This window comes from Falco rusticolus, chromosome 9 (assembly GCF_015220075.1).
Source record: "Falco rusticolus isolate bFalRus1 chromosome 9, bFalRus1.pri, whole genome shotgun sequence".
In the NCBI taxonomy this organism is placed as follows: domain Eukaryota; kingdom Metazoa; phylum Chordata; class Aves; order Falconiformes; family Falconidae; genus Falco; species Falco rusticolus.
Window position 1 is genome coordinate 35,987,488 of NC_051195.1, and position 25,306 is coordinate 36,012,793.

The window sequence follows — 25,306 nt, forward strand, 5'->3', positions numbered from 1 at the left end:
AAGTAATTTTCTTAGGTGTTCTGTTCCGATGAAATATACCTTTTATCTTTCTGAGTTCGGTACTAACTGTCTGGAAAATGGGGGACAGTTTGGGCATGAAGGTTTCTCTTTCATGAGAATAAAGTAGTTTTGCTTTTCGCTTCTATGGGGCATTTCCATAACAGACTGTATGCACATATATGCCTTTTGGTTTGGCAAGCTCAACAGAGCAGAATCTGCTCACCGCTGGGCTTCGGCTGTTCTCTAAGGTTTTTTATATTCATGATTTCTGTTCCAGGCCACCTCCAAAAATACAAAATGCAGAGCAAACCAGACTTTCTTTTACAACTTTCCAGACACTTCTGGCTGTAAAATGGGAATGTAAGCAGTGTTACCTGTCTCTTGTGCCCAAGTGGTTTGAGTTAGTATGCGTGCTAAATATAGATATAATTCAGTAATAAATTTTTTGTTTCCTATTTGAAGAATATATGATGATGGGTTTTCTTTCAAAATAAGTTAATCAAAATACCCTTTTTCAAAAATTGTTCCTCCTGTGCCATGCCATCCAGTGACTGGCATTTGAATAATCTGTTTTGCTTAGTGCAAGATGTACCAGTGAAGCAGTGGAACAGGGCAGGCTGTGCCGAAGTCTTTCACAGGTGACATGGCAGTGAGACCCATTTTGAATTCCAGTGCTCAGGATGCAGTTGTTATAAAGTAAGCCTCTTTTATAAAAAGCACTAGTAATTTTTGGTGCTGAAAGTTGCTATAGTCCCAATTGTCTAGGGATGTAAAGTTTCTTTAAAGGTCAGGTAAAGCTCCTATGTATTTTTTTATTATAATAGAGTACCACAGCTTACAAGAATAGACGGCTTTGCAAGTTCTTAGGTCTGAAATAGACCCATAAAGATTTAAAGCTAAATATAAGATGAAGACAGTTATTCTGCCTTTAATTATGTATTGAGTCTGAAGTGGGATGCATTTAGGAGTGGGAGTGCTGTAATGTTTACTCTTATACAGGAAAAAGAGAAATAGGGAGAGCCTGTGCCACATGAGAGAGTTGTTGGGAACAGGAGGAGAAGGGAGGTTATGACTACCATAAAACTGCTGTATTATTGAGTCTGCTTTTTTTGTTTTCCAGGTTATAACCCTAGATTTTGTGCTTATTTTTAGAAACTGTTTGGGAGGTTTTGAGGCTCTTCCTGTGTGACTAAGGAAGGGAGTAAAGGGTCTTGTGGCTTGGGCTGGTTTTACACCTCATCTAGGGCTAATTTTAAAGCAGAATTGCATATATCTGCATAGCACAATGCTTTGCCATAGTCTCTGACAGGGTCACAATAGGTTGCAAAGACTTACAGACTGAGGGGTTTTTTTGCCAGTTCAAGCTGTTGGAAATGATATTGGAGCTGTACTGTGTTGCATCCTTTAGAGTGTGTAGCGAAGGTGTCTGGGAATCCTCTGTGGCCAGGACTAGAACTGGCGTTAGGAGCTAGTGAGGCTGAGGCTTATGAAAAGTAACATAAGCCAATAATCTGTATGGATAACTCCTCTTATAAAGCAACCAGCCCAGTGGGAGAGGTGCACACAGTTACAGCATCTGTTGGCACCACTCCTTTGCAGACTTAAAAGGAAACCAGAGCATTTCTTTTAAGACAGTCAACATAAAGTGTTCAGATTCCAGAAAAAAAAACTTGTAGAACATTGCCAACAGCAGAGACTAGCTTTTTTGCAATATGCAATTCTACCAGCCACTTGTGTCTCCTAATCTGCATGAACCAAATACCCCCATAATCTGTTCTTTCTGTCCAGATAAGATGCTGAGGGCCCCACAAATCATGAATACATCCAGCTTGAGTATAATGGTCGCTAACTCTGTTAACCGTTGATACAATTATTCTGTTCTTTTTATGTTGCTGTGGTTGGATTACAAACCGTCATTGTTCATGGGAGCCATAATTATCTCACAGATCATAAATTGTTACGTATAGGATAACATCTGTGAATTATTCTAGCAGAGTACTTTTTGCTACTCCTTATTAATGAACTTCTGTGCCTCGATATAGCCAGGCATTGTGTGCCTGACCCAACCATTTTATATGTTCAATATTCACTCTTCATTATACTTGCTGTCAGATTCCAGCTCTTTTTTGGATAACGAGAGCTTGCCCACCTGACGTTCTGTATGTCTCACCTGCCTGGTGAGTATTCTGATCCAGCCATTTCTGTCCAGAGAAATTGTATACACATCTCAGTCTGGTAAATGGTTTTGATCTGTAACTCCCAGTCATACAAAACACATCTAAGCGAGTGTACAGGAAACTAAGAAGGTCTCCAACTGTGGTGTCCCTAGACACCTAATTGCCACCTGATTGCTGTAGGGGCAGTTGTGGTAGTCATTCTGGATTTGGGAATTCTGCTTGAGCAACTGGGCATCTAACATTTTGTTGGTGAGATAACACAGGCTTTGATCTGTTCTGTTTTGATGCTTTTCTTGTTCCATTGCATCCTTCTTAAGGAGACAGTGAAGCTGAAGTCTTCCCAGGTAGTTGTCCCTCTTTGAAGTCTGTTAAATCTTTCTTTACAGACTTGATGCCATAAAATTAACTCCTGAAGATTTTTTTTAAGAGTTAAAAAGTTTCTAAATCTCAACGACAACAATACTTAATCCTCCACCTCTTCCTAACCCAACCACCCACTTGATTTTTTTAAAAGTTAGAGTATTTGCTGTAGGCAGTGGATAAAAAATAATACAGATTGCCAGTGGAGCATGAAGTTGTTTGGGCTTTTCTGCTGCTTTGGTTAAAGATAAGGGGTTGTCTTTATAGAAGGAAAAGAAGGTAAATGATGGCTTTTCTGGCTACTTATCCTGCTGTCACAAAAAAAAAATAATATTCAGCACAGTTGTGACTGACAAAACCAGATTTTTGAGGGAGCTCTTTTAAAAATTTTGGTGTATACTGCCGTATTGTAACCGATTAAATTCAATGTATGCGATGTGATAGTAACAACCCTCTGCATCACTATTATTATTGTTGACTGCTGCTACTGGGGTCAGCTTTGGACAGTTAACTATGGAGCGGAAGGGTGGAATGTGATATTTCCTTTGTGGATGGGGAATATTTAAGGAGAATTTTTTTCAAAGACTTAAGAGTAAACACTCCTACAAAACTTTATGGAGGACAAAATATTTTCAAGGGGAGCATCTTCCAGAAAACAAGTGTTGCTAGTAGATTTTTTTCATGAACCCTTTATGTAGAACAAAGAATTTTACACATACAATTATTTTTGCCTTCATGAAACACAAACACTGGTCTGCTTCAGTATATATACACATTTGAGAAATCAGTGCTATTCGAGTGATTTTAATATTTTTGTTTTTCTGAGGAGATCTTGGCTAGTATATAAGATACATATCAGCCTTAAAAATAGCTTATCAAAAATTTACATATCATTATTGGTCCTTTGTGCTGGAAAAGAGCTGAGGAGGAGAGCCAAAGATTTTCCTGACATGCCTCTCTGTGCTGTTGCTCATAGTACAGATAAGCATCTTAGACAAAGGCAGTTTGTCAGTTGTAGGGAGAGGGAAGAAGGGAAAAAGGGCAAAAGAAAGGCTTACAGCAGTATTGTTGTCACCTTAATCAAAACTGTATGTTTTAGAAAACAGATACAGTTTTGGCTGTGTAAAGCTATCAGTTTTCAGGCGTTTCATAAATAAGCAGGTTCTTTTTATTAGTTTTCAATTTAGGATAAGATGAATCAATCAAACTTTTCAAAACTGCGTGGAAAAAATACTTAGAATGATTGGATGGTGAGACTGATGACAGCAACAACAAGAAGCCAGTCAGGAGACATGGCAGAATGTCTGCCAGATTCTAGGAGCCATGTACCCAAGTATTCATGTGGCAGAGTCGTAAGCACGTGCTCTTCACTTGATGGGGAGTGAAAGCTTTGTGAATATAACCAAGAAACCCTCACCCTCCCTTGACTTCCCAGGAATCCAACTTCTCCATTGCAAGGTGAGATGCTGTGCTGGGGTGCAGCTCCATCCCAAGACATCCTGCTGTTCTGGGTCTTGTTGGCTTGCTGCTCCCCGCCAGCACTTTGGATTAACCAGCTGCTTCTTGCCCCCGTGCAGAACAACTGATCGTTACTTACAAATGGGCACCAACAGGAGATGTTAAGTAGCAGATGCTGACAAACTATTTTGATTACTACATCTGGAGATACATTAATTGCTTATGATCAGCTTTGTAAAGCTTCACTTTTCTCCTGTGGTTTCTACCAAGGATAAAACAGATACATAATGTTTTCTGGTAGAAGTACTTAAAAATAATCTAGTAAAAAACCTTTATGAATTTTTCCCCCCCCCGAGTCATTCAGGGTGGTACTGTACTGGGGAGCCAGCAAGATTTTGTTTTCTTTTGGTATGTTATTACACAGAAAGGAGAATTGATCTATTTTCATTAAATGATTATCAACAGAAATGAGGTCTGGATGGCTGAAGTTTAAAGAGAGCAGAGTTATATTGTAAAAGCATTATGATATAAACACAGACATTGATTTCAATAGGCAGAACTGGCATTTCATTATGTACTGTTAGACTCTAAATACTCTGTAATAGAAATTCCTGTTGTGAGCAAAACAAGTAAAAATTGTTGTGGGCCACAGGTATATTGAGTTTTGATATAGATGATGTGGTTTCTTCTCATTTGAAACTGATCTTTAAAAAAAAAAGAAAGATGTTTTCAAAGGAACACCAGCTGTTTCTGCACATAGTTAATTTTGCATATTCATGTAAAATCTGGCTTTTTTTTGGAGATTTGTGACTGGGAAGATTCTTTGATGAGCTTATTAAATACTATTTGATGTCCCGCAAAACACCTTTTGTGTTGTGTTTTGTTTGTTTGTTTGTTTTCATAAGGCTGTTTCTCCCTGAAATGGCAACATTCACTGAGGCACAAAGCGTCCATTCTAAGTAAATGCTGAACACCATTTATTCTTTCTAAATGACTGAAAATAGGCATTTTTTTCCTTTAACTTTTCTAAAAAAGCCTTTTAATTAGAAATGACCAAGCAATTATTGGACCTGTTCTATACTTAGTATGTCTGTATATTGTTAATATTCATCATGTTCTATCCGAGATACTTGGTTAAATGTAGTCTGAACTTTATTAAAATGAATTCAGTTTTAGCTATAAAATAAATCTGTAATTTAGTCCAGTAGGAGGTATATATAGGAATTACTTCAGTGTAGTTGTCTCTTGAACTACCCAGGCCTTTTTAAAAATAAAATAAAAACATTAGGATATTGCCTGTCAAAATAGTTATTTCAATTACTATTTCAGTATGTGGAAAATTCAAAATATATACCTAATAGGAGGCGACTTGGAACTTAACCGTCACAATGTGTATTTCTTTACTAAGTGTAACTGATGTAACACACACCTCTTTTGCTCCAAGTTTTCCTTTTTTAGCTGGGCAGAGAATGTGTTCAAGGAGAATTTACAATGAAAATAATATATTTCAATAGAATCTGTATTGTTTGCCATTTTAAAAGAAACATGAGATTGACTGATTTTAAGGTGATAAGGATTTTATTAATTGACAGGTAACTTAAATATTAGCTCATGATATCCAAGTCAGTACACTGCAGTGGATATACTTCTATACCTTGTTCAGTCGTGATTTGTGTGGATTAATTTGTATTGAATGTAGAAATATTTAAAGCAGGAAGAATATATTGTTGATAAGTGTTTGCTCAGGCCTGTTGTTCTCTCTTCAGAAATGAGACGGGCTCTGCATGAGAATTTCTATTTCAAGGGAAAACACTTTTCTGAGTTAGACCTGTCTGGACCATTCACATTTTCCTTATTTTCGGTGTACAATGCTAATGTGTATAGTAATCCAAACATTTGAGTCGTCTTAATGAAATGAATTACAAATTTAATGAAGTAGGTGTTTGTGACTTTTCAAAGCCCTTGAAAATTGTTTTGGTATTCTCACATCTTAACCCTCTGATAATATATTATCCATTGTGCAATGTAGATCTGGGCTTCTAATTTACATCTGATAGGATGTTAGTATGGTAATTAGTAATTGGCACAAGAGTTGTTAGAGTTGAAATAAACATCTGGTTTAATCAATTTGCCATTAAGGTAGTAGAAGTATATAGGTAGCGATGGGAAGAGGAAATACAGTAGCTCATAGCTTTCTATCAGCTATCACCACATAGCTAAGTTTGAAATTAAAATAGTGCCCCTTTATGTTGCTTGATTGTTCAGTGCTCAACTTGCACAAAATACTGTGTCCTGTTTTTATTTTTAAATCTGTTTTTGAAATCTTACAAATAAGTAAAAGAAATGAAGCTACGTTGTGATGAAAACCCTGTTGATAGATATATCTACCACCTTTGGCTTGCGATATTTACTCATTTTATTCACCAAGAAAGGGGAAGAAAAAACAGTTTTTATACAGCAATAAGGAAATGCTACGTCAGATGGGTATTGGTGACACTATTTGTTAGAAATCTCCTGGTGATGGAAAGATTGCTTTTCTTTTATGGTCTCTGGTAGAAGTAATAATGTTTTCATTTTCTGTTTTCTGTTTCAGTCAATTGTGTACCTTTACATATAGATGAAAATTTAGCTGCAATAGTTATATTTCTGCTTTTGAAGTTAAAACATTTTGTTTCACTTTGTTGCCAGTTATTAGTTTGAAATTTCTTCAGTAGTTGCTCAAAGTGTTAAAAGAAGTTTGCCCATAGAGGTTTAAAATTATGCATAGATAGAACTAAGAAATATATTTTGGTATTAAGAAATGGGAGTGAGAAATGCATTACTTCTCATTTGTTTTTTCATGACGCTTCTGATAATTATATAGACTAAGCACATCAACTACAGAGTGCTAAATCGTGCTTAAAGAGCCCTCAATTTGGGGAGCCTTCCAGTTATGACAAACTTGCATTCTTCTGGCGTTGTATGTGCAGACATCTGGAAGTTATGCAGGTTATATATTGTATCTTCTTTCCATCTCTATCTCTGCAACTGCTCCAGAAGAGCACATCTTCTTCTGCTTCCCCATGTCCCAAGCACAGGCAGTGCCAGAAAAGCTTTCTATATCACAAACTCCTGTATTAATGATGGACTCACTAAAATTAGGTTGTTTTTATTCTGTTCTGAAGATAAGGGTACTGCATGCAATGTTTTAAAGAGCTGCTTAGAAAACAGTAGATGTTCCATAGAATCATAGAATCATTTAGGTTGGAAAAGACATTTGAGATCATTGAGTCCAACCGTTAACCCAGGACTGGCAAGTCCATCACTAAACTGTGTCCCATGTCTACAGTTTGAATTGCAGTTTAACAATTAACATGAAGAAAAATAGGGGGCTATAAAAACTATGTTGTTTCAGAAATGGGGTTAAAGACCTATTCTGTATTTAAATGTGATTACCCATATTGTTGTTCTTCCTTGCAGCAGATTTGTCTATTTAAGAGGAATATTTGCTTCACTCCTGTTTAAGAATCTGGAGCTAGACTACTTGAGTTGTGCAGGCTGACTCTGTGCTTACATAAACATCCTTTTTGTTTGCCCTTTCATTCTTAGCCTGGATTATCGTGCGAATGACATAAAATAAACAAAATATGAAGAGACAGTAAGTTAAAATAAACAGTATTACTGAAAAATATCTGTAATATTTTATTGTTTATAATATAGACTCACAACATTTGACACCAAAAGCAAGCTTATCATATGCAAGGTATTTTCAGGGAATGATAACTGATAGGGCAAAACCAAACAGCATAGGACCTTTCCTGTCTGTACTCACCAGCTGAAAAATAATAATGTCTCAATATTAGAAATGTTCCTTTATTCATTTCTTCTTTTGTACTGAAGAATCACCTTTAGAAAGTATAAAATATAAATTAAGCTGCATAACCTTTGCATGCTTTGAGCTCTATTTTTTTTTTCCTTTTTTTTTTTTTGGTGGCGGATGTATTGGAAAGTAAATGGTATTCTTTATCTAGCTTACTAGATAATGGGGCTGGGAAGTTTGATTACAAAGGCATAAATCAATCCAAGAGCCCTGATGATATCCTAAACTTCAACACTGAAGCCTGAGTGGTTTATTAGATTATCACTTCAGAAGGATTGATTTACAGCTTTAGTTCTCCATCTCCATCTATTATTTTTATATTTTAAGAAAAGGAATTTTTCAGCAATTTAAAAAAAGAACAAAGCACTAGAAGTCAAAGTAAATACTTAGCTAGAAATCCTGTTTTAAATAGTGACAGCAGTCTGACTTGGAATCAAAGCACACTTATAATCAGATCTGAAAATGTGACCTGCTACAATGCTTTTCTTTCATTCACTGTTACACAGAGCGATGATAAATTTAGGACTACTAAATTACAGCAGGAGGCCAAAGGGAGAGCAGGGAGATTGCCAAAGTAACATAAGAAGCGTGTCCAAAGTGGCACACTGTCCTGGAAGAAAAGTTGTTGGGCTGCTCACAAAGAAGTGATTAGAATTAAAGGGTAGAGGAACAGTCAGATATACTAAAAGAGATTTAATAAATCAGATTTCATAAAGAAGGTTTAACTTTAAAAAAAAAACAACACCACCACCAGGAAATGAGTTCTTACAAGATCCAAAAGGAGATGAGGGCAGCAATTACTTTTAACAGATGCTTCAAAATTACTTACTAATCCTGTTCTCCTTTAGGTTATTTTATCCTTTCTTACGTATAGTCTTGACAATCACAGATTTGGGCCCTGATTCAGATAAATATTTAAATACCTGGTAACACCTTGTTATTTTAGGTTAAGAGGGGGATGTTTCCCCGATTTGGTGCGAATTGGGGAACATATGATTTACTTTTATGTTCTCTTGTTCTTGGGAATCTAATTGTAAACTGTCATGTACAGAATAGCAGCAAGAGTTTCACAAAACTAGTCCTCAAAAGTTCTTCCCATCCACTAGTGGTCCTTTGTTTCATTCATCCATTTCCCTTCCCTTTATTATTATTTGTTGGTTTATGGACTTGGTAAAGGTAAGGTTTTTTTGGGGTAAGGTAACATTGAAGGTGACAAATGATGATTGTAAGAAATCTCTCTCTCTCTTTTTCTCTCTAAATCAATCCTTCATGTTGAACAGAAAGATTGCCGCCTCTATATTTATGAATAAAACAAGAGGTAACAGCACATCTAAACAGATGAACAACTTTACTGCTGCTCAGTGCCATCCACATACATAAAAGTAAAATACGTCTAAGATTCAGAAGTCAGAATTCTGTAAATCCATTCTTTGGTGGAGACATTAAATTTTTTTTTTCCAGAGAAAATGCATTTATTGTTGAATGGTACTTGAGGATTTTTTCACCTTTTTTCTGTTGTATTTAAACCACATGTAATCGAATGCATTTTCCAACTCTTCTTTTAGGGTAGAAAAAGGATAAAACTTCATTATGTTTTTTTCCTAATGCTCCTGCCTTTTTGTCATTGACTTTAATGTAACCTTTCCTATACGATTAGTTTGTTGGTTTTGTTCTTGCTTTTTTGAAAAAAAGTTGCTTTTTTGGAAAAAATAGTTAACTACATGATTTAATAAATATTTTGACATTCACCCTTTGTAAGCTTTGATTAGAGCTTTCCCCGTGCTCGATTTTGCAGAATTGTATCTGTCTGTTTTTCTTCATCTACTCGGTGTTCTTGAATGTATTTGCACAGTTAGTTATGGTAACATTGCAAGTTGTTTTGAGACTTCGTTGTTATGCCACAGGATGTTGATTCTTTTAACTGAAATATTTGAACACATGTATACTCTATACCTGTCCTCAGCTTTTACCTTTGACACTTAATTTCTGCAACCTAGAAATCTCTTGACTCTGTCTTTATTATGTTTGCATCATATGAAATTTTCGGCAACACAGGTGTCATTTAAGTACTGACCTTAAAATAAATTACAGTGAATGTTCAGCAAATGGCAGTTCTTTAACTGGGGAAAAAAGAATGAAAGAAATGGTGACTAACGTAGGTTTGTTATAAACATAATACAAAATTAAAATTTAATTATTCCAGTTAAATGCAGGCCTAGGAACAGAAAAGAAACATTGAATACTACAACCTATAATATTAGTCAGATACATCTTCTTCCTCTATACTGGATATATTGAGCTAGACACCAGATAGATCCAGCTTTATGTGTTTTTAAATAGTATCTTGTGTCCAATTTTCTGCCTGTTCACAAGATAGTAGATTGTAATACATTCTATTAACACACTGTAATGAAAACTACCATGTAACATTTTTGTATTTTCTTCTACAAATTCCAGTCATAGCTAGAAGTCAAGAATGTTCCTTAATATTCCTGCAGAAAACTATAATGCTTTCTTCAAGAATCCAAGGCCAATTAACAACATTTCCTTCTATTGTGGCTGATAGGTCATATGGTAATTGCCCCCAACCCCATTTCATAGGTTGTACTTACCAACTGGAGTTGACGAAAACTAAGAATTTTCCTGGTTTTGGAACTCTTGATCCCACCCCCACTCCCCGATGATATGGAAATGATATCTTTCTTGGGGGGGCGGGGGTGGTGTAGGAATAAAAGTCAGGAACACCTGCACTTTTTGTTCTTTAAACACAGTATTTCACTATAATTCTTGTGTATTTCTTATGGATAGTTTATGTGAATTTGACATTTTGTCTTTTGCATGTGTGCTCATTCTTCTTGACAGTAAACAATTAAATGAATCCAAGATTGCTTATAAAATATTCTGCCACTTAAAAAAAGATGTGGTGCTTAAGACACTTCTCCAAAGCCGCTTTGGAAGTAGAGCTTTGAAGTCACAGGGTCTTTTAAGTTATATTTTCTTAAAAAATAAAAGTCCAAAAGAGAACAACAACAGAAAAAAAGGTGAGAGAAAGAAGATGGAAAACTGAAAAGTGTAGTACAGAAGATGCCATTTTTTTAAGCCTGTCTCGTGATGGTCACTGGAGAATTTTAAAATTAAACCTTTAGATTTGATCCAGGAGTGAAATGTTTGCTATAAGGCATTAGGATGCTCTGCAAACTTAAAATAATCATAAAGTGAATTCTTCAGAGTTTTTCCGATCTGATCTTCCCAAAAGAGCATTCACCTCAGAATGCATTTCTCCACTGTGCTCTCAGTTAATTTCTCTCTCATTTATGGAAAATCTGAAAATACTTTGTTTTTCTGACTCTTGGAGCATTTCAGTCACCAGAATTGTGTTTCAAGTGACATTAAAATATTTTGTGTATCTGATTTGTGGGTAATGTTACAAATTATAGCATTATTTTTTCATAAATTAAAACCTCGATCTGAAAACAAATGAGAAAAAAGACCTTAGGAACATGAGAACAATTGAAGATAGGATTGTGTTTGAAATAATTTTAAAATCACTCTTAGAATGCAGAATTTTTATATATCAGTATTACTGACAAATATTGGAACTGATTTTTTCTTATGTACCGATTTTCATATTATTTCTCAGTTAAAAAAGAAAAATCTGAATATTTCACAATATTAAAACCTCTGGCTAAATTATTGGACTGAGGAAGTTTATTATTCTTTGACTTAAGCAAAATGACTTGGGACAGATTTTCATGCTGGCATGCATGAAATTTAATTCAAACTGAGATGAAAGGCGGTTAATGTAATTGTAGCCTATTATCCTGTGCAGGCTTGAGTTAAGAAGGAAACCAACAGACAGTCAGAAAATGATGGATAGAAAATAGAAATGCTCAAGGCTGGTGAAATAGAGACTTGTGAGGGGATTATGCATAACTGTTCCCACACAATCTCTGCATCAGTAATATCCCACCTCTACCGTATGTTCGGATTACTAAACAGGAATTTTGTATGCCTCCTGGGTTTTCTTTATTTCTCTCTGATGTCAAAAAAGGTCCTCGTTTAGTAAATTTCAGTACTCTGTAATCCTGATTTTTTTGCTCTTAATCTACCAGTTTTATAAGTCCTAGGGATGCAGTAAAGCATTCTGTTACAGCACTTTATTCTTTTTTTATTATTCTTTTTTATTATTATTTGCTATCACATGGGCAAGTGGTTGGTCACATAAATAGTTAAAGTCTTTGATCATAAGCATGTCTGTGGGGCTCACTGCTAGCAAGAAAATATTATTTTTACTTGAGTATTTATTTAAAAATAGTAAATAATAATCAGATCCCAGGTTTTTCAGTGGCTATTTTGTTTAGCATGGTCCATTGGAAGTAGCACATTTCAGGTGATCAGGTTTTTGTGGTTTGTGGGTTTGTGGTTTTTTTTTTTTTTTAGGACTTCACTGTGACAGTTTACCTTTTTTTTATTACTCCATTTCATTTTTCAGTAGCCAGTATTTGTTTCTGTGTGTTTAGGGTTATTTTGTTGGGTTTTTTTTTTTCTTTTCTTGTTTTTTTTTTTGTTTGTTTTTTTCTGAATACATACCAAATTTTTCATGGAAAGCTTTTAAAAATCAAAAAGACATGTCTTAGTCTCCTCAGAATACCTACAGAAAAGGTGCTAAGTTTTGTAATACTTTGAAACATATTAATTAAAAAAAAATATTTAGAGAGGTTTGTCACCCTTGGCATATCAAACAAAGAAAGCGCCACCTTTCCCATAAAATAATTTATCCCTAGTGTAATGCATATATCTCTGGTAATTCTAGCAATAACTAGTTCAACCATCTACAGTGATGCTTACAAAATATCGGAGATCAATTACTTCTGATTAGAAGTCCAACTAAAGCTGCTGTTTTACAGCCTCTTTATAGACGGATTGAGTTGTTGAGGTACGTAGCCTGGGATATGATAAAGTAGCATTTGGAGGAGTGTAGTCTTTATCTTTCCCAGTCAATCCCAGCTGGGATGCAAGAATTTTCTTATCCATTGCAAGTTATATCACCAGAACTCTTGTAGTAGCAAAAACTTCCCTCCACCTCTCATTCTGTCATTGTTTAAGTTGAGTTTTTGTGCATTTGAGAAATGCTTTACCCTGTGAATTACCCTATGGGAAGTCACTGGGATTACACATGGAGCTAAAGTCTCTGTTCTGCACTGTACTCACACAGGACCAGGCACTGCTTTTCACGGTAGTACTCTGTAGCTTGCCTATGAAACCCAGCAGAAACAGTCTGAATGGATCAGACTGACAGACCAGGACGCCTGCTATAAAATACTTCACAGCACGCTGCTGTGAGGCTATAATGTCCTTTTAGTCAACTTTTCTTTCCTTTTTTTTACAGCCATTCCTCTTAAGTTTTCTTTTTAAATGGCAGATTCGAGGTGAGTCAGCCAAGACTGGAAATGTCGGCAGATACAGTATTGTTGTGACAGACACTAAAGTGTATTTCCACTTATTTAACATTTCATAAAGAAGTGCCATCTCTCCTCCAAGAAATTCATGAGATTATGTGCTATAATGGACTGATGGAGATTGGAGATCTTCATAGGAAAGGGACCAGAGAAAAGCGAATGTGTGTATTGATCTTCGTATTGTTTCCAATGACCTGTACTCTTTTATGTATTCTGTTCTTAGTAGATATTTCTGTATCTCTTGGCTTGGTATCTTTTTTAATAAAGTTGAATAAAAGATGGTGCAGGTTAGATGGGGTTGATATCCTAGATATTAAAAAGGACATAGAAAGAGGCCAGATATGGTTATGATGGAACAATGCTGGGCAATAAGGCACGAATCTGATAGACTTTGCCATGCAGGGATGTGATAAAGAAAGGTTCTTTTAGGCAGGAAAAGAACTTATCAGAACAGCATATTGGGTAGATTGAGATATTGAAATGGTCAGATGGGCAAAAATGTGGTTTTAAAGACCAGCAGGACAAGAAAGAAGCTAGGAGTCTGGAAATTGCCATGCCTCTGTGTTTGGTTTCTAATGATTGCTCTCCCATGCATCGCTTATTTTTTTGAAGGCTCAGCATTCACTTGTTCAAGGAGGAGGTAGAATTCTGTGACAATGTCTGTCAACGACACAGGAAACAAATATGATAAGTAAATATTGTAGATATACTTTCTGAATTTCTAGTCAGAAACTCCTTAGTCATTCAGGAATATTGAAATTGATTTGAAAATATCATGTAATAGTTATTTCTGGCTTCCTAAAAGTAACTATATATTATATGTTTACTATATATTAAATATATAGGTCACTTTAAATTATACTTAAACATCTGTAATATATATGCTTCATGTTCATATTATAACACATCATTAACACTGTAGAAGCTGTTGTTAGAGGTAGAGGATTAATTTAGATAATGTCATTATTTTCTAAAATTCTTTAATAGTATAAAGATGACATTCTGATTTATTCACACTTTTGTCTTTGTTTTGCATTTAATATTCTTGAACATTAAATATATAAGCAGCATTTGGGCATTGCTAAACCACAATCTCTACTGCCAAATGGGTGATGTGATTTGCTTCCAAATCATCATTTTTGCTTTGGCTTAGAATTTATCATCTTTTTGAAAGTATTAATTGCCATATTGTGATAAACTGTAGACTTAAATGACAAGAAAATGATCAATGTTACCTTACATAATTTGAAGTAGAAAAAGAAAAAGTAACTTGCCTGTCTTCATACCATTTTCTGGAAATTATAGTGTATGTATGGCATCCTCAAATACATATTTCTTTAAATTACCTTTTCCTTAAATTGCCTCAATCTTAAAGAAACCTTGGAGGTCTTATATAAACAGTGTTTTTTTTTTTTTTTTTTTTAAACAAGAAAAACAAGAGAACAAAAGCGACCCCAAAATCTTGAAGGCAAAGTAAAATGAATGCAAGGAAGACCAAATGTAAACACATAAGAACTCTATAGCACCCTATAATACTACGGCATTGACCTTTCTGCATTAAGATTGTGCCTGTGTATTTTTTTGCAGTCATTTCCCTCAGTGACTGTCTACAAATTCAATTTGACACTAATAGTCATATTAATATATATTTTTTAGAAAACAGACAAAAGCTGTTTAATAGTTAAATATACTTTCTACAAATGCACTTACTAACAATATGTTTTTACAGTTCAGTGCTGATTAATAAGAATGCAGTAAACCACTTGGGATTAAATGCATGTGTGTATATATATATACACATATATAATAGGTACACATATATATACACATCAAACACACACACATACATATATATAATATTTTTTTTTTTTGATCTGACCTGATTGCTGTAGACATTTACAATACATTCACTCTGATTGTCAGGGCCTGTCAGGATATTTAATGCTGCTGAAGTGCTACCGCTCCTGTTTTTGGAACTGGTTTCCAAATAACAAAAATATACAAACTCTCTTGGAAACTCCCAGAACATAACTAGCAGTGAATAGTATGAGAGAAGATCATATGAAGGAATTTTTTTTTTTAATGTTCATTGTGTTTGTTTTTAGTATACATCTTCAATTTTGAAATTACTGGCAGAAGAGTTCACACTCCTGAACATGAATTTTTAAATGCAGTGAACAGTGCTATTTGAACAGCGAGATGTTGAAATATTAAGAAATTTAGCCATTTTAACTGAAGACCTATACTTGTTTTCATGATTATATGAATATTTTTTCCATGAAACCTCAGTGAAAATAAAATCAGTGTTCTGCTGAGAACTTTATACTAAAAATGCTTCCATAAGAAGCTGTTTACAAGCTGCTTATGCTTAGGGATGCAGGTTCATGAATAGTCTGTTGTTGATTTTAAGTTAACATTTAACACATTTCATCAATATTTATCTTTTAAAAGAATGAAAGCTGTGTAAATTTTGTCAACTATTCACTGATTTTTGCAGTGAGAATTTAGGAGGAGCTGCATTTCAGTCTAAGCAGTAATATGCATAAATATGCATAAACTGTGTATGATTACCACTGCTTCTATCTAATTGTTCTAGTTAAAAGGAAAAAGTTGAGAGAACTATGCTAATGGATCTTGGAGTTGTGGTTCAGTTCAGTAGCATCTTATCTTGGGTTGTCTTGGATATTTCTAACATTTGCTTTTTAGGGACTCAGAAAATGTCTGAAACAGGTCAAAATGTAAGAGAAGAAACATGAATATTAGAAATGTGCACTATAAAAGAACAGTTTCTGATAGGAGGCAATTCTGCTTTTCCAAGTTCACTCTTACATGTATAAAAGTCTATGTGCGTCACTGCCAAAACCATGGCCATTCACAGAGAAAGGAGCTTGCCAGAGGTAACAGGTAAAGCCATGGACGTGAGATTTCTGTGGTTGAGAGTAAGCAGCACCAAGTCATTGGCATGTGAAATCCACTTGGTCTGTGATTCATGATGATTAACAAAGATTTTTTGTGTCCAGATAGTTCCAAATGATGGCTATAGGTTACTCAATCTTGTACAGATGGAGATGAAAATGTAACCTAGAGTTTATTAGAAAATCTTATTTTATCTCTCAACAAATTTCTCTTAATTATGTAATTATGTGATAAGTTTGTCACCTGTTTGAAAGTTTATTTTCTCCTGTAGAACAATTTATTTAGTGATTTGAAATATCATTACTTCACAGGGTATATAAACCCCCTACAATATTAATTATTTTTGATCTTGCAGGGAAGAAGGATTTGAATAGCATGAGGGAAATCTGGAAATGGAAAATTTGCTTATGAAGCTAGATTTTTTTTTTTTCTTGAGATCAGCCTAGAATAAAAAAAAAAAAAAAAAGAGAGAAAAGAAAAAAGTATTGCTGGCCTAGGCCAGGCCTTTTTAATGAATTATGTGAAGAAGAGACAAATTTATCTGCAGAAAAAACATTGTCTCAAGACATCATTACATGCACTTACAAGAAGAAACAAATAATTCATTTCCACACATTATTAAAAAGTCCTAACTGGAAATATAAATCCTAGTACCTTTTACCCTTTTAGGTTATCATTATCTTGAGTGGTAGGCTGATAATTCTTCATCTCTAAAGCAGAAAGGTTGCTCGTGACTGGAAGGATCTTGGCACTGAGAGAAGTGAAAGTGTCCAATTTCTACATTAAAACCAAAGCTGCTTTATTGTAGCTTAAAAAAAATTTGGAGAACAGGCAAGAAGCAGACCCTTAACTATAAAAGAGATATATTTGCATTTATAGATTATTAGGTTCTGTATTTCACTGCAGCAAAATAAAAATTATAGGAACAGGGCAAACATACAGTAATAGTTAGCAATTAAACAAACCTATTCTCTGAAAGTCACAAAGCACTCTAACTTGGCTGACAATACCTGTTTTTTGTTAAATATTTTATCTGAGCTGAATTATTGCACCTGAATCTTAGTACTTCTGTGGGAGAATGATGCTGCCTCTCAATCTTCTAAACAGGCTTGAACTCCAAATAGGTGAGGCAGGCTGGTGTGGCATAACCCGGCTGGTCATGAGGTCGCTCCCTTTCATTGCTATTGACCGTATCTCTTTAATTCTTGTTGATCATTAGAAGATGCGGCAGTTCTTTGGCAGTTCTGTGTAAACGGTATTGAAACCAAGCAGACCTAAGTCAAGACCTAGGGATTTTTGTTCTCTTGCTTCCAGATACAAACGTGAATTGGGATTCCAAGTACAAGTCACTCACTGTTCTGGATCAGTTTATAACCCAAGAACAGGGGAGGCTGGTGCTTTCATCCACAAATCACCACTCATGAGCTGAAAATCTGCAGTTTCTATGGCATCACTTCCAAAACGTTATGAGTTACAGACAAGTACAGTTATTGGCTGTAGTTAAGCTTATATGTCAGCTAATTTCCTCATTGCTGGATAGGGAGTTTAAGAATAAGAAGTCTTGCATGACTTTCAAGAAGGGATAACCAACAAGCAGGGTAAATACCTGTGTGTGGATCTGTGCTGAGCTCAGGGTTGTTACTAATTAGTTACTACTTATTACAAAAGATTCATCAGCTATCTCTTAAGTATCTGCAAATCTGCAGTCACAACACCATGGGCACATTTTTAATGCTGAGGATGTAGTAATATATAGTAGTATGTAGTAATGCTTCATTGTTGGCTTATGGTGCCCATGCCTAACCATGTGACTAAAGAAGTCTTAAGTTTAGGTTTACAAATGTTACGAGGTGTCCCAAGTAATATTATGGGTCCCATGGTTATGTTAAATAGTATTCCACTATTCAAAAAAACCTCATGCCATCATACCGCTGTGGTTCCAGGAAAGTGGAATGGAAGCAGGAGCCTGGTTGTGCCAGATCAGGAAATGCTGCAAGTTGATCAGAAGCAGGAATCAGTGATGGAGGACAGCAGGAACAAGACCACTTGTATGTAGGGGACAGAATGAAAGGCTAGAACAGAGCTGAGCTGAAGTTGAGCAGTGTCCTAGAAGATATTGTTATTCATCTAAAAGCTGGGGCAAGCCACGAATCAGAGCCCAGGAAGTCTGCTAAGTCCATTAGTCTGTATTTATCAGGAACCTCTTGTAAATGTAATGCTGAGAACCTAGGCAAAATCCCAGGCCTGCTTGTGACCAGCCGTAGGTCAGAAAGATGACAGCTCTTCCCCAGACTCTGTGGAAGTGGTCTGTATTAATTTGCAAGGACAAAATATAAGAGTCGTGGATATCTACTCAGTATAGTTGATAAGCCTGCACCTGGGCTAGAAGAAACTCAACTGGAGGAAAGACGAGGCCTACTTAGGTTACTCTTCCCCTGTTCCTCTTTTTTTGCTTCACTCTTAATTGAAAGGAAAGATTTACTGATTAGAGGTGGCAGCAGAACTGTAAAAAATCCTGCCTTCATGATCAAAGGTTAGATGAACTGTTTGTTAGAAGGTTTCCACATGATCAAATCGCTAGTCTAGAAAGCTGAATATCTGTCTATCTAGGTTGGTGTTCTGACAATTTTCTTTAGGTGAGAAGCTGGAATACCCTTCCTTAATGGAGATACCAGTAAGCGTGACAAAATTTGACCTGTCTATATTCCTCTACTGCCAATTCCTTAGCTTTCTTAAGTTTGGAAGATGCAGATATAGTGCACAAGATCATACACTTTGCTAAGCTTCAACAGAGGGTTATTTGCAAACTCTGTTTTACAAAAAAGCCTTTCCTTCATTAAAAGAACCCCAGATCTGTGAATCTTAATGTAAACATGTACTCTTGAAGACATATATGGTCTATAAAGAGAAATCCAGAAATTTTCATTAACTTGGTCATAAATATGAGAATGTTACTTTTTAATGCATTTGTCCATAGCTTTTATTTTGAACTCCCAGGAAATCTGGGGAGAAAAAGAGAAAGAAAATGGTTCAGTTTTGAAAGGATAATTGAGGGAGAGGATGGAGAATAACTGCTAATAGCAGGCCATCAGAAGGTCAGTGAGCTTGATGAATTGAATACTTCTGTATTGGAACAAACCGTAGAACTTGTACGTAACCTGGTAGAGCCTTCCTCCATTTGTCCTTGTAAATGGGAACTGTGTCTTTGGAGTAATGCCAGAGTGGAACTGCTCATTCATTATTACCACTTAAAGCAAATCATCATAGCCCTATGGCACATAAAATAACGTGTATAGCTCCAGTTTCACAGATACAAGGCATATATTATGCTTCACATATGGTCAAATGTGTGCTGGCTTTTGGAAAAGGTTCAAAAGTTACTACAATGAGTAAAGCTCATAAGGAAACAATTCAGTGAATATGAAATTTTGTAATTGGAATTGTAATTAGTGACTAATGCAGAGCAATACATATGCTTAATGAAATGAGATAGGATTAAAAGACAAAACTAAATTTATTCAAAACCTAGCATACATACTCACGTGAATAATTTTAGATGTATTCCTAATCCTATTAGTTTCCTTTCTTCACTCCACTGAAAACTGTTTAAATAGCATCTTTCATTTGAATTAAAGCAGGCTTACCTAACTAGTAAGAACTCCACCTCGTGCTATTCCTAATGTACAACATGAAATGATTCTGCACTGGGGGATAGAGGAGAAAGTGTAAGAGAGGCAGTGCAGGGTCCTTTTTGTATCTCGATAAGGCCTGGCACCAAATGGCATAGTAAACTAACTGTTTTAAGATGGAATAAAAAGAGGAAGACAGCAGGTTAATCTTATGCCCCTTCAGTTGCTGGGAGCCCTGTATGCGTGCAGCACTGTGGGGGACCCAGCGTGGATTTTCCCCGTGTGCTGAGCAGATTCTGTCCGTGGAGGGGTGCTTCCTCCTTTCCATACTGTGGTGCCTTTTATCTGCTGCAAAACAAACCCATGCATCTTCTCCTGACAAGCTGGAAGGTTCTCTTTGATAACACCCGCTGGTGCTCAGCACAGGCTGGCATGGAGCTTTCCAGCACCCTCCCTTCCAGCAGCTACTAATGCTCACAGGCAGGCTTCTCGAGCCTGAGAACAAGGACCAGTTAGACCAGACGTGCCCAGGATCACTAGCTCCTTGAGCACAATGACTTCTGTGAGGCTCCCAATACAGAAAGTATAATATATATGATAATATATCAAAATACTTTGCTGTGGTGTAATTCACTGTTCTTTTATTATTATGCATATTTTATCATTTCATCATGCATTATGCTGAAACAATTGAAATGGCTGGCTGTAAAATTGCATTGCCATTTTCTCTTCAAGATTCGTGAAGGTCACTTCTATAATTGTCAGGGAATTAATAATTATTTGGATTTGAATGAATACTTATGAATACTTTCATATTGCAAAATATTCTGTACCTAGTAATTTTGATATTAACCATTCTTTTGTGTATTCTTTTAAGTAGTGAAACCTGTGATGTTTTAGATGGATTTTGTAGATACTTTTATGTATTCATGTGTTTTTTCTGTACTATAAATACCAGAAAGGTATATGTGATGTTGGAAATCCCTGGGTTCTGCTTATTATTGATCTGCAGGAGATGGTTTCATCTGATTAGAAGGGTAGCTGAATGGAGAAGGGAAGCTGAATGGAAACAGCTTTATTTTTTCATAAAGATTTTCAAGTTTAAAAGAAAAAAACCTCATGTTTTGTGTCAGGAGCAAGCTAAGCTTCTTGTAGACCTGTTTTTTAATAAAAATAAGCATGTTAAGAGCCACCGGTTGGAAACAATGGAAGGGACCAGCAGAAATGCAAATATTAGTCTACAGTATGCAACTTATTAAATGATATGACATCTAAGTTAGAGTTAATATTACTCACAAATAAAATAACACACACACACAAAAGATCTCCTTGTGATTAAAGTTTCTTAGAACAAAGTAGTGAAAATGTAGTCCAAGATATTAAATGAGTCAGATTTCCTCTGGGAAAATATTTTTATGGAATTTAATAGGCAGTGATAATATTTTTCTTTGGTTTATGAATCATTCTGTGTATTTAATAGAAAATTATAATCTTGTTGGAGACTTCTGTGGAATAGCCAAGAACACCAAAAGCAGGATTATAATTTTCTGTTACAGTACTTGGCCTTTTTAGAGCAATGTTATATAACTCAATATGATCACTGTGAGATTCTGTAGGATATTTCATGTCTCTGCAAATAACTGTATATCGTCTCAATAAGAAAGATATTTCTCCAGCTTTTACCATTTACATATCTTGTCAGCAGCATCAGTGTTTTGTATTCAGGCTAAATTTCACCTAGTGCCCTGGGTGGTCAGTAAGGAGGAGCAATTGCCTCTGAAGTTCAGAGGAGCGATGTAGCTGAGATGCTGCTGTGCTTATAGTGCTGCACGCATGGCTGCAATCGCTGGCCTCAGAGCCGGCTGCCGTGGTCCAGCTGTAACTACGTCACTTAGGACTAGGCTCTCCAGAGCAGACGGCATAGCTTTGGATCACCTCTAGGTCCTCTGTGGCGCTGTGAAAATATAACTGTTACTTTATGCTTAGGGATATTTTGGGGTTTTCTTTTTTTGTTGTTGTTCTGTTGGTGGGGGTTTTTTTTCATTTAAAGAGTTGGAAATAATACAAAGGTTGTATTGCAGCCTACCAGAGTGGTGTTTGTGAGGCTGGAGATGGAGAGCATACGTTCCCTTGCTGAAGGGACAGTGTGAAGAGTGGAAGGTGTTTTGAAGGTGTAAAACCTGGTCTTGCAATGTTTCAGGACTTTGTATGTTAGAGGAAGACATGTTTGAGAACACTTTCTGCAGTCAGTGATCCCCCGATGGATGCTCAGCTGTTGACTGGGAAAGGGCCAGGTCAAACCCAGCTGAGGCAGTAAGCTGTCACTGAAGTGGCGTGGGCAATTACGGTCCTGGTGCTTGGCTTCCCTGCCTGGCTCTCTTTTGCTCTTCAGTGGGGGCATACTACCTGCTGTAAGTCCTACAACAGGCACTGACATTAAGCACATGACTGAAGTGCCTTATTCGAGAGCCTAGTCACTTTAGGTTCCTTTTATAAGGAAAGAGGTACCTACAGAAAGTAGCATGCCCTAATTAAGAACTATATCAAATACTTATAATTTTCATCTATCTCTGCTACTAGTAATGAAACTCATGCTATTTTGAATAAATATTCTAGCTGCATTTTTATTAAAACTATATTGTGTTTAATGGGAATATTTGGTTTTGTCTTTTTTTTTTGCCCTGCAGCTGTGACTCTGAAAATAGGTATCTTGGAAATCCACTTAGGGGAACATGCTACTGTGAGTACTTATATTTTTAATGTTCAGTACTTAAATGCTGTTTACGTATTATGTGATAATTTCATTTCCTTGGAAAACCAATATATTTTTCTTAAGATTTTATGAAGTTGGGCACGCTGACATTTTGAGTGAAGAATAAAATGCCCTGCTGGGCTTCTCTGTTACTTTGTCCGCAAGAATGCAAATTGAAGTCTACTAAAAGTTGATTCTTTACGCCTAGGTTAGAGGAACTGACCAAGCCATTGGGTTGTTCTCTGTATCTGAACGTATGTGAATGAAAGGAATAAGTAATTGTGCCATTGTTTAAAAGAATCTGTGGTGGGGAAATGCAAATGGGCTAAACAGTGTGATTTTCTGGGAACATTCTGAATGGTTTAGCCAGTCTGCCTCCCAGGGACATGATACACAGCTGCTCTCCAGAGTATCATAAAATGATACTGTGTGTTGTCTCCATGTTCTTATTGTTGTACAAAAGGTGCCTCTGGCAAATTTCCTTTAAAGCATTAAATTTTTGATAGTCATACTGAAAGACCTGAAGGGATGAGAATGCTTATTACCCATGTGCAGAAATCCCTCAGTGAGCTATGCCAATTTTGCTGTTACAATATCAATGTTAAGTAGTAATTTTAATCATCATTAAAATGTATGGGATGTTGGAGAACACTGTTTTACCTTTTGTGACTTTTGCACATAACTGCTCAATGTCAGACAATTGGATCCATTTGTCTATTGTTTCTAACATCATCCCTACCTCAAACTTAAATTTACATAAAGACATATCTCTGAATATATTTATAGCATCCATTCTGATCTTTGGACTTTTTTTTAGCATTTCATTTTAGAACGTACACAAAAGCTTTGTTTTAGAGTATCTTTAAGGCATCATTTACCTAATAAATGAATATTTCTCTGCTTTACTGATGTTTATTTTCTACCTTGAATGGTTTGCATCTGCAAGATATTTTTTACACAACAAAATAAACACATACTATATTACAGATGCTGACATATCCCTAGGCCTAAAACATCTATTCCTCTTGCCAGGTATTAAAGAAATTTGTGTGGGTTTTTCTGATATTTTTTTTTTCTCTCAGACAACTTAAATTCAAATGTAATACTTCAATCTGGAAGATGGTTTTAAAATATTGTATTTTGAAGATACTGTTGACATTGACAGTTTACATAAAATAGAACAAGTTGAAAATACTCCTTAAAACTGTGTTATATAGATGTTGTTGATGAATAAATTCCATTCCATTTGTTGTTTGTTGCATAAGAAATGTTCTTTATTTCAAAACAAATTTCAGTATTTAGAAGAATTTTTTTTAATCTATGAATTGTATAATTTTTGTAGATTTATAGATAATGAGTATATGAGAAGTTCATACTATGAAGAGAGTGCTATATAGGCTATATGGATATGGATATTTTGTTTATTAACATTTCTTTTGTCCTTAAATATTATTCAATTTAAGAGACAGAAAAGAGATGACAGTAGTTAGATCCGTAGACCTTAGTCGTCGCCATGAAAAACATTATTTTTTTGCTATCATGTTGCAGGTTGGGTCTATAAATCATGTTGGCCACAAATTGTACTATATTCAAGATGCCCTTTCACCTTTAACTCACTACAATTTGTCTTCTGTCAGATTTCAAAATATTTTAAGGATCTTGTTCTGGAATGATAAATCTACTTTTAATAATTTCAGTCACTTACAATATCATCTAGAAATGGTTTTCAGAGTTTTCTGAAGGTAATAAGGAGTCTGTGCTAATTGAAAATAATAGACTTCTGTATTTCTTACATCTAGTGGCTGATGCATCATGATGGGAAATAATTTGTTTATTTGTGGGTAACTGACTGACCTAAGATTTCAATGACAATTGCTTATCAACACCATCCATTACCTGCTAAATAATGTATTAAGATACATTTGTCATAAAAAGATAGTCTAATTTCTTATATAGATCAGTATTCTAAAATATGGCCTCAGCATGGACTATAATTTGTTATAAGAACATGTTTTGCTTTTGTACAAGGTAGGCATTTGGATGGTATTTTCCAGCAATTATTTCACTACTCTGTAAGAAACTTTCTCTTTAGACGCTTATATTGCTGCTTTACTTCTCCCTGAAGTGAAGAATATTCTTATTTTTTGCAGCACAGGAGTAGTTATTGCTCAGGAGGGAGGAAAATACTGAAGAAAAACAAATTTTGAATACTTATGAGGAGCATAAGTTTATGAGAAAAAAAAATCTAGGCATATTTGTTTCTACTACTTAGAATCCAAAGCCAGTGAATGGTAGGAAAACAGGAATACAACTAGTAGTTTGCTGTATGGTTGGGATCTTCTTCAGAAAAACTTTTAGTCACATGCTTGAGCTTAGTCATCTTCAAAATGACTAGGTTTAAGTGTTCAAATTTTATCTTTTTTTTTTCACTTGTTTAAGTATTGCCCTAAATTGGGATGCTCTTCTAAGCCAAAACCTTAGAATTCAATCCTGTGTGGATTTTGTATGATAGTGGATGACCTCAGTTTCTCTTTAACAGCAGAATATGGGCTGAGAATGCTTGTTGCCTTAGAAGAACTTTCTGCAGCTTGTGATATTGTGAATGCCCACAGCCCTATGAAAGTTCAGCTGTTTTCACCTCTGTCAGCTCTCTGCCCAGCTTACCTAGTCTTGCCTAGTCCTCTCCTCCCTCTTGC

At 35.6% G+C, this 25,306-nt stretch overlaps 1 protein-coding gene across 2 annotated transcripts in view; it reads left to right on the forward strand.

Moving 5' to 3' along the window:
- The window catches only part of ATRNL1 (attractin like 1), a 525,096-nt gene that overhangs the window by 179,052 nt on the left and 320,738 nt on the right, over positions 1-25,306 (forward strand). For both annotated transcript variants that reach the window (XM_037400754.1, XM_037400753.1), the window contains exon 21: positions 22,546-22,598. In XM_037400754.1, the coding sequence (XP_037256651.1) occupies positions 22,546-22,598 (53 nt within the window). The remainder of the gene's footprint in view (positions 1-22,545; positions 22,599-25,306) is intronic.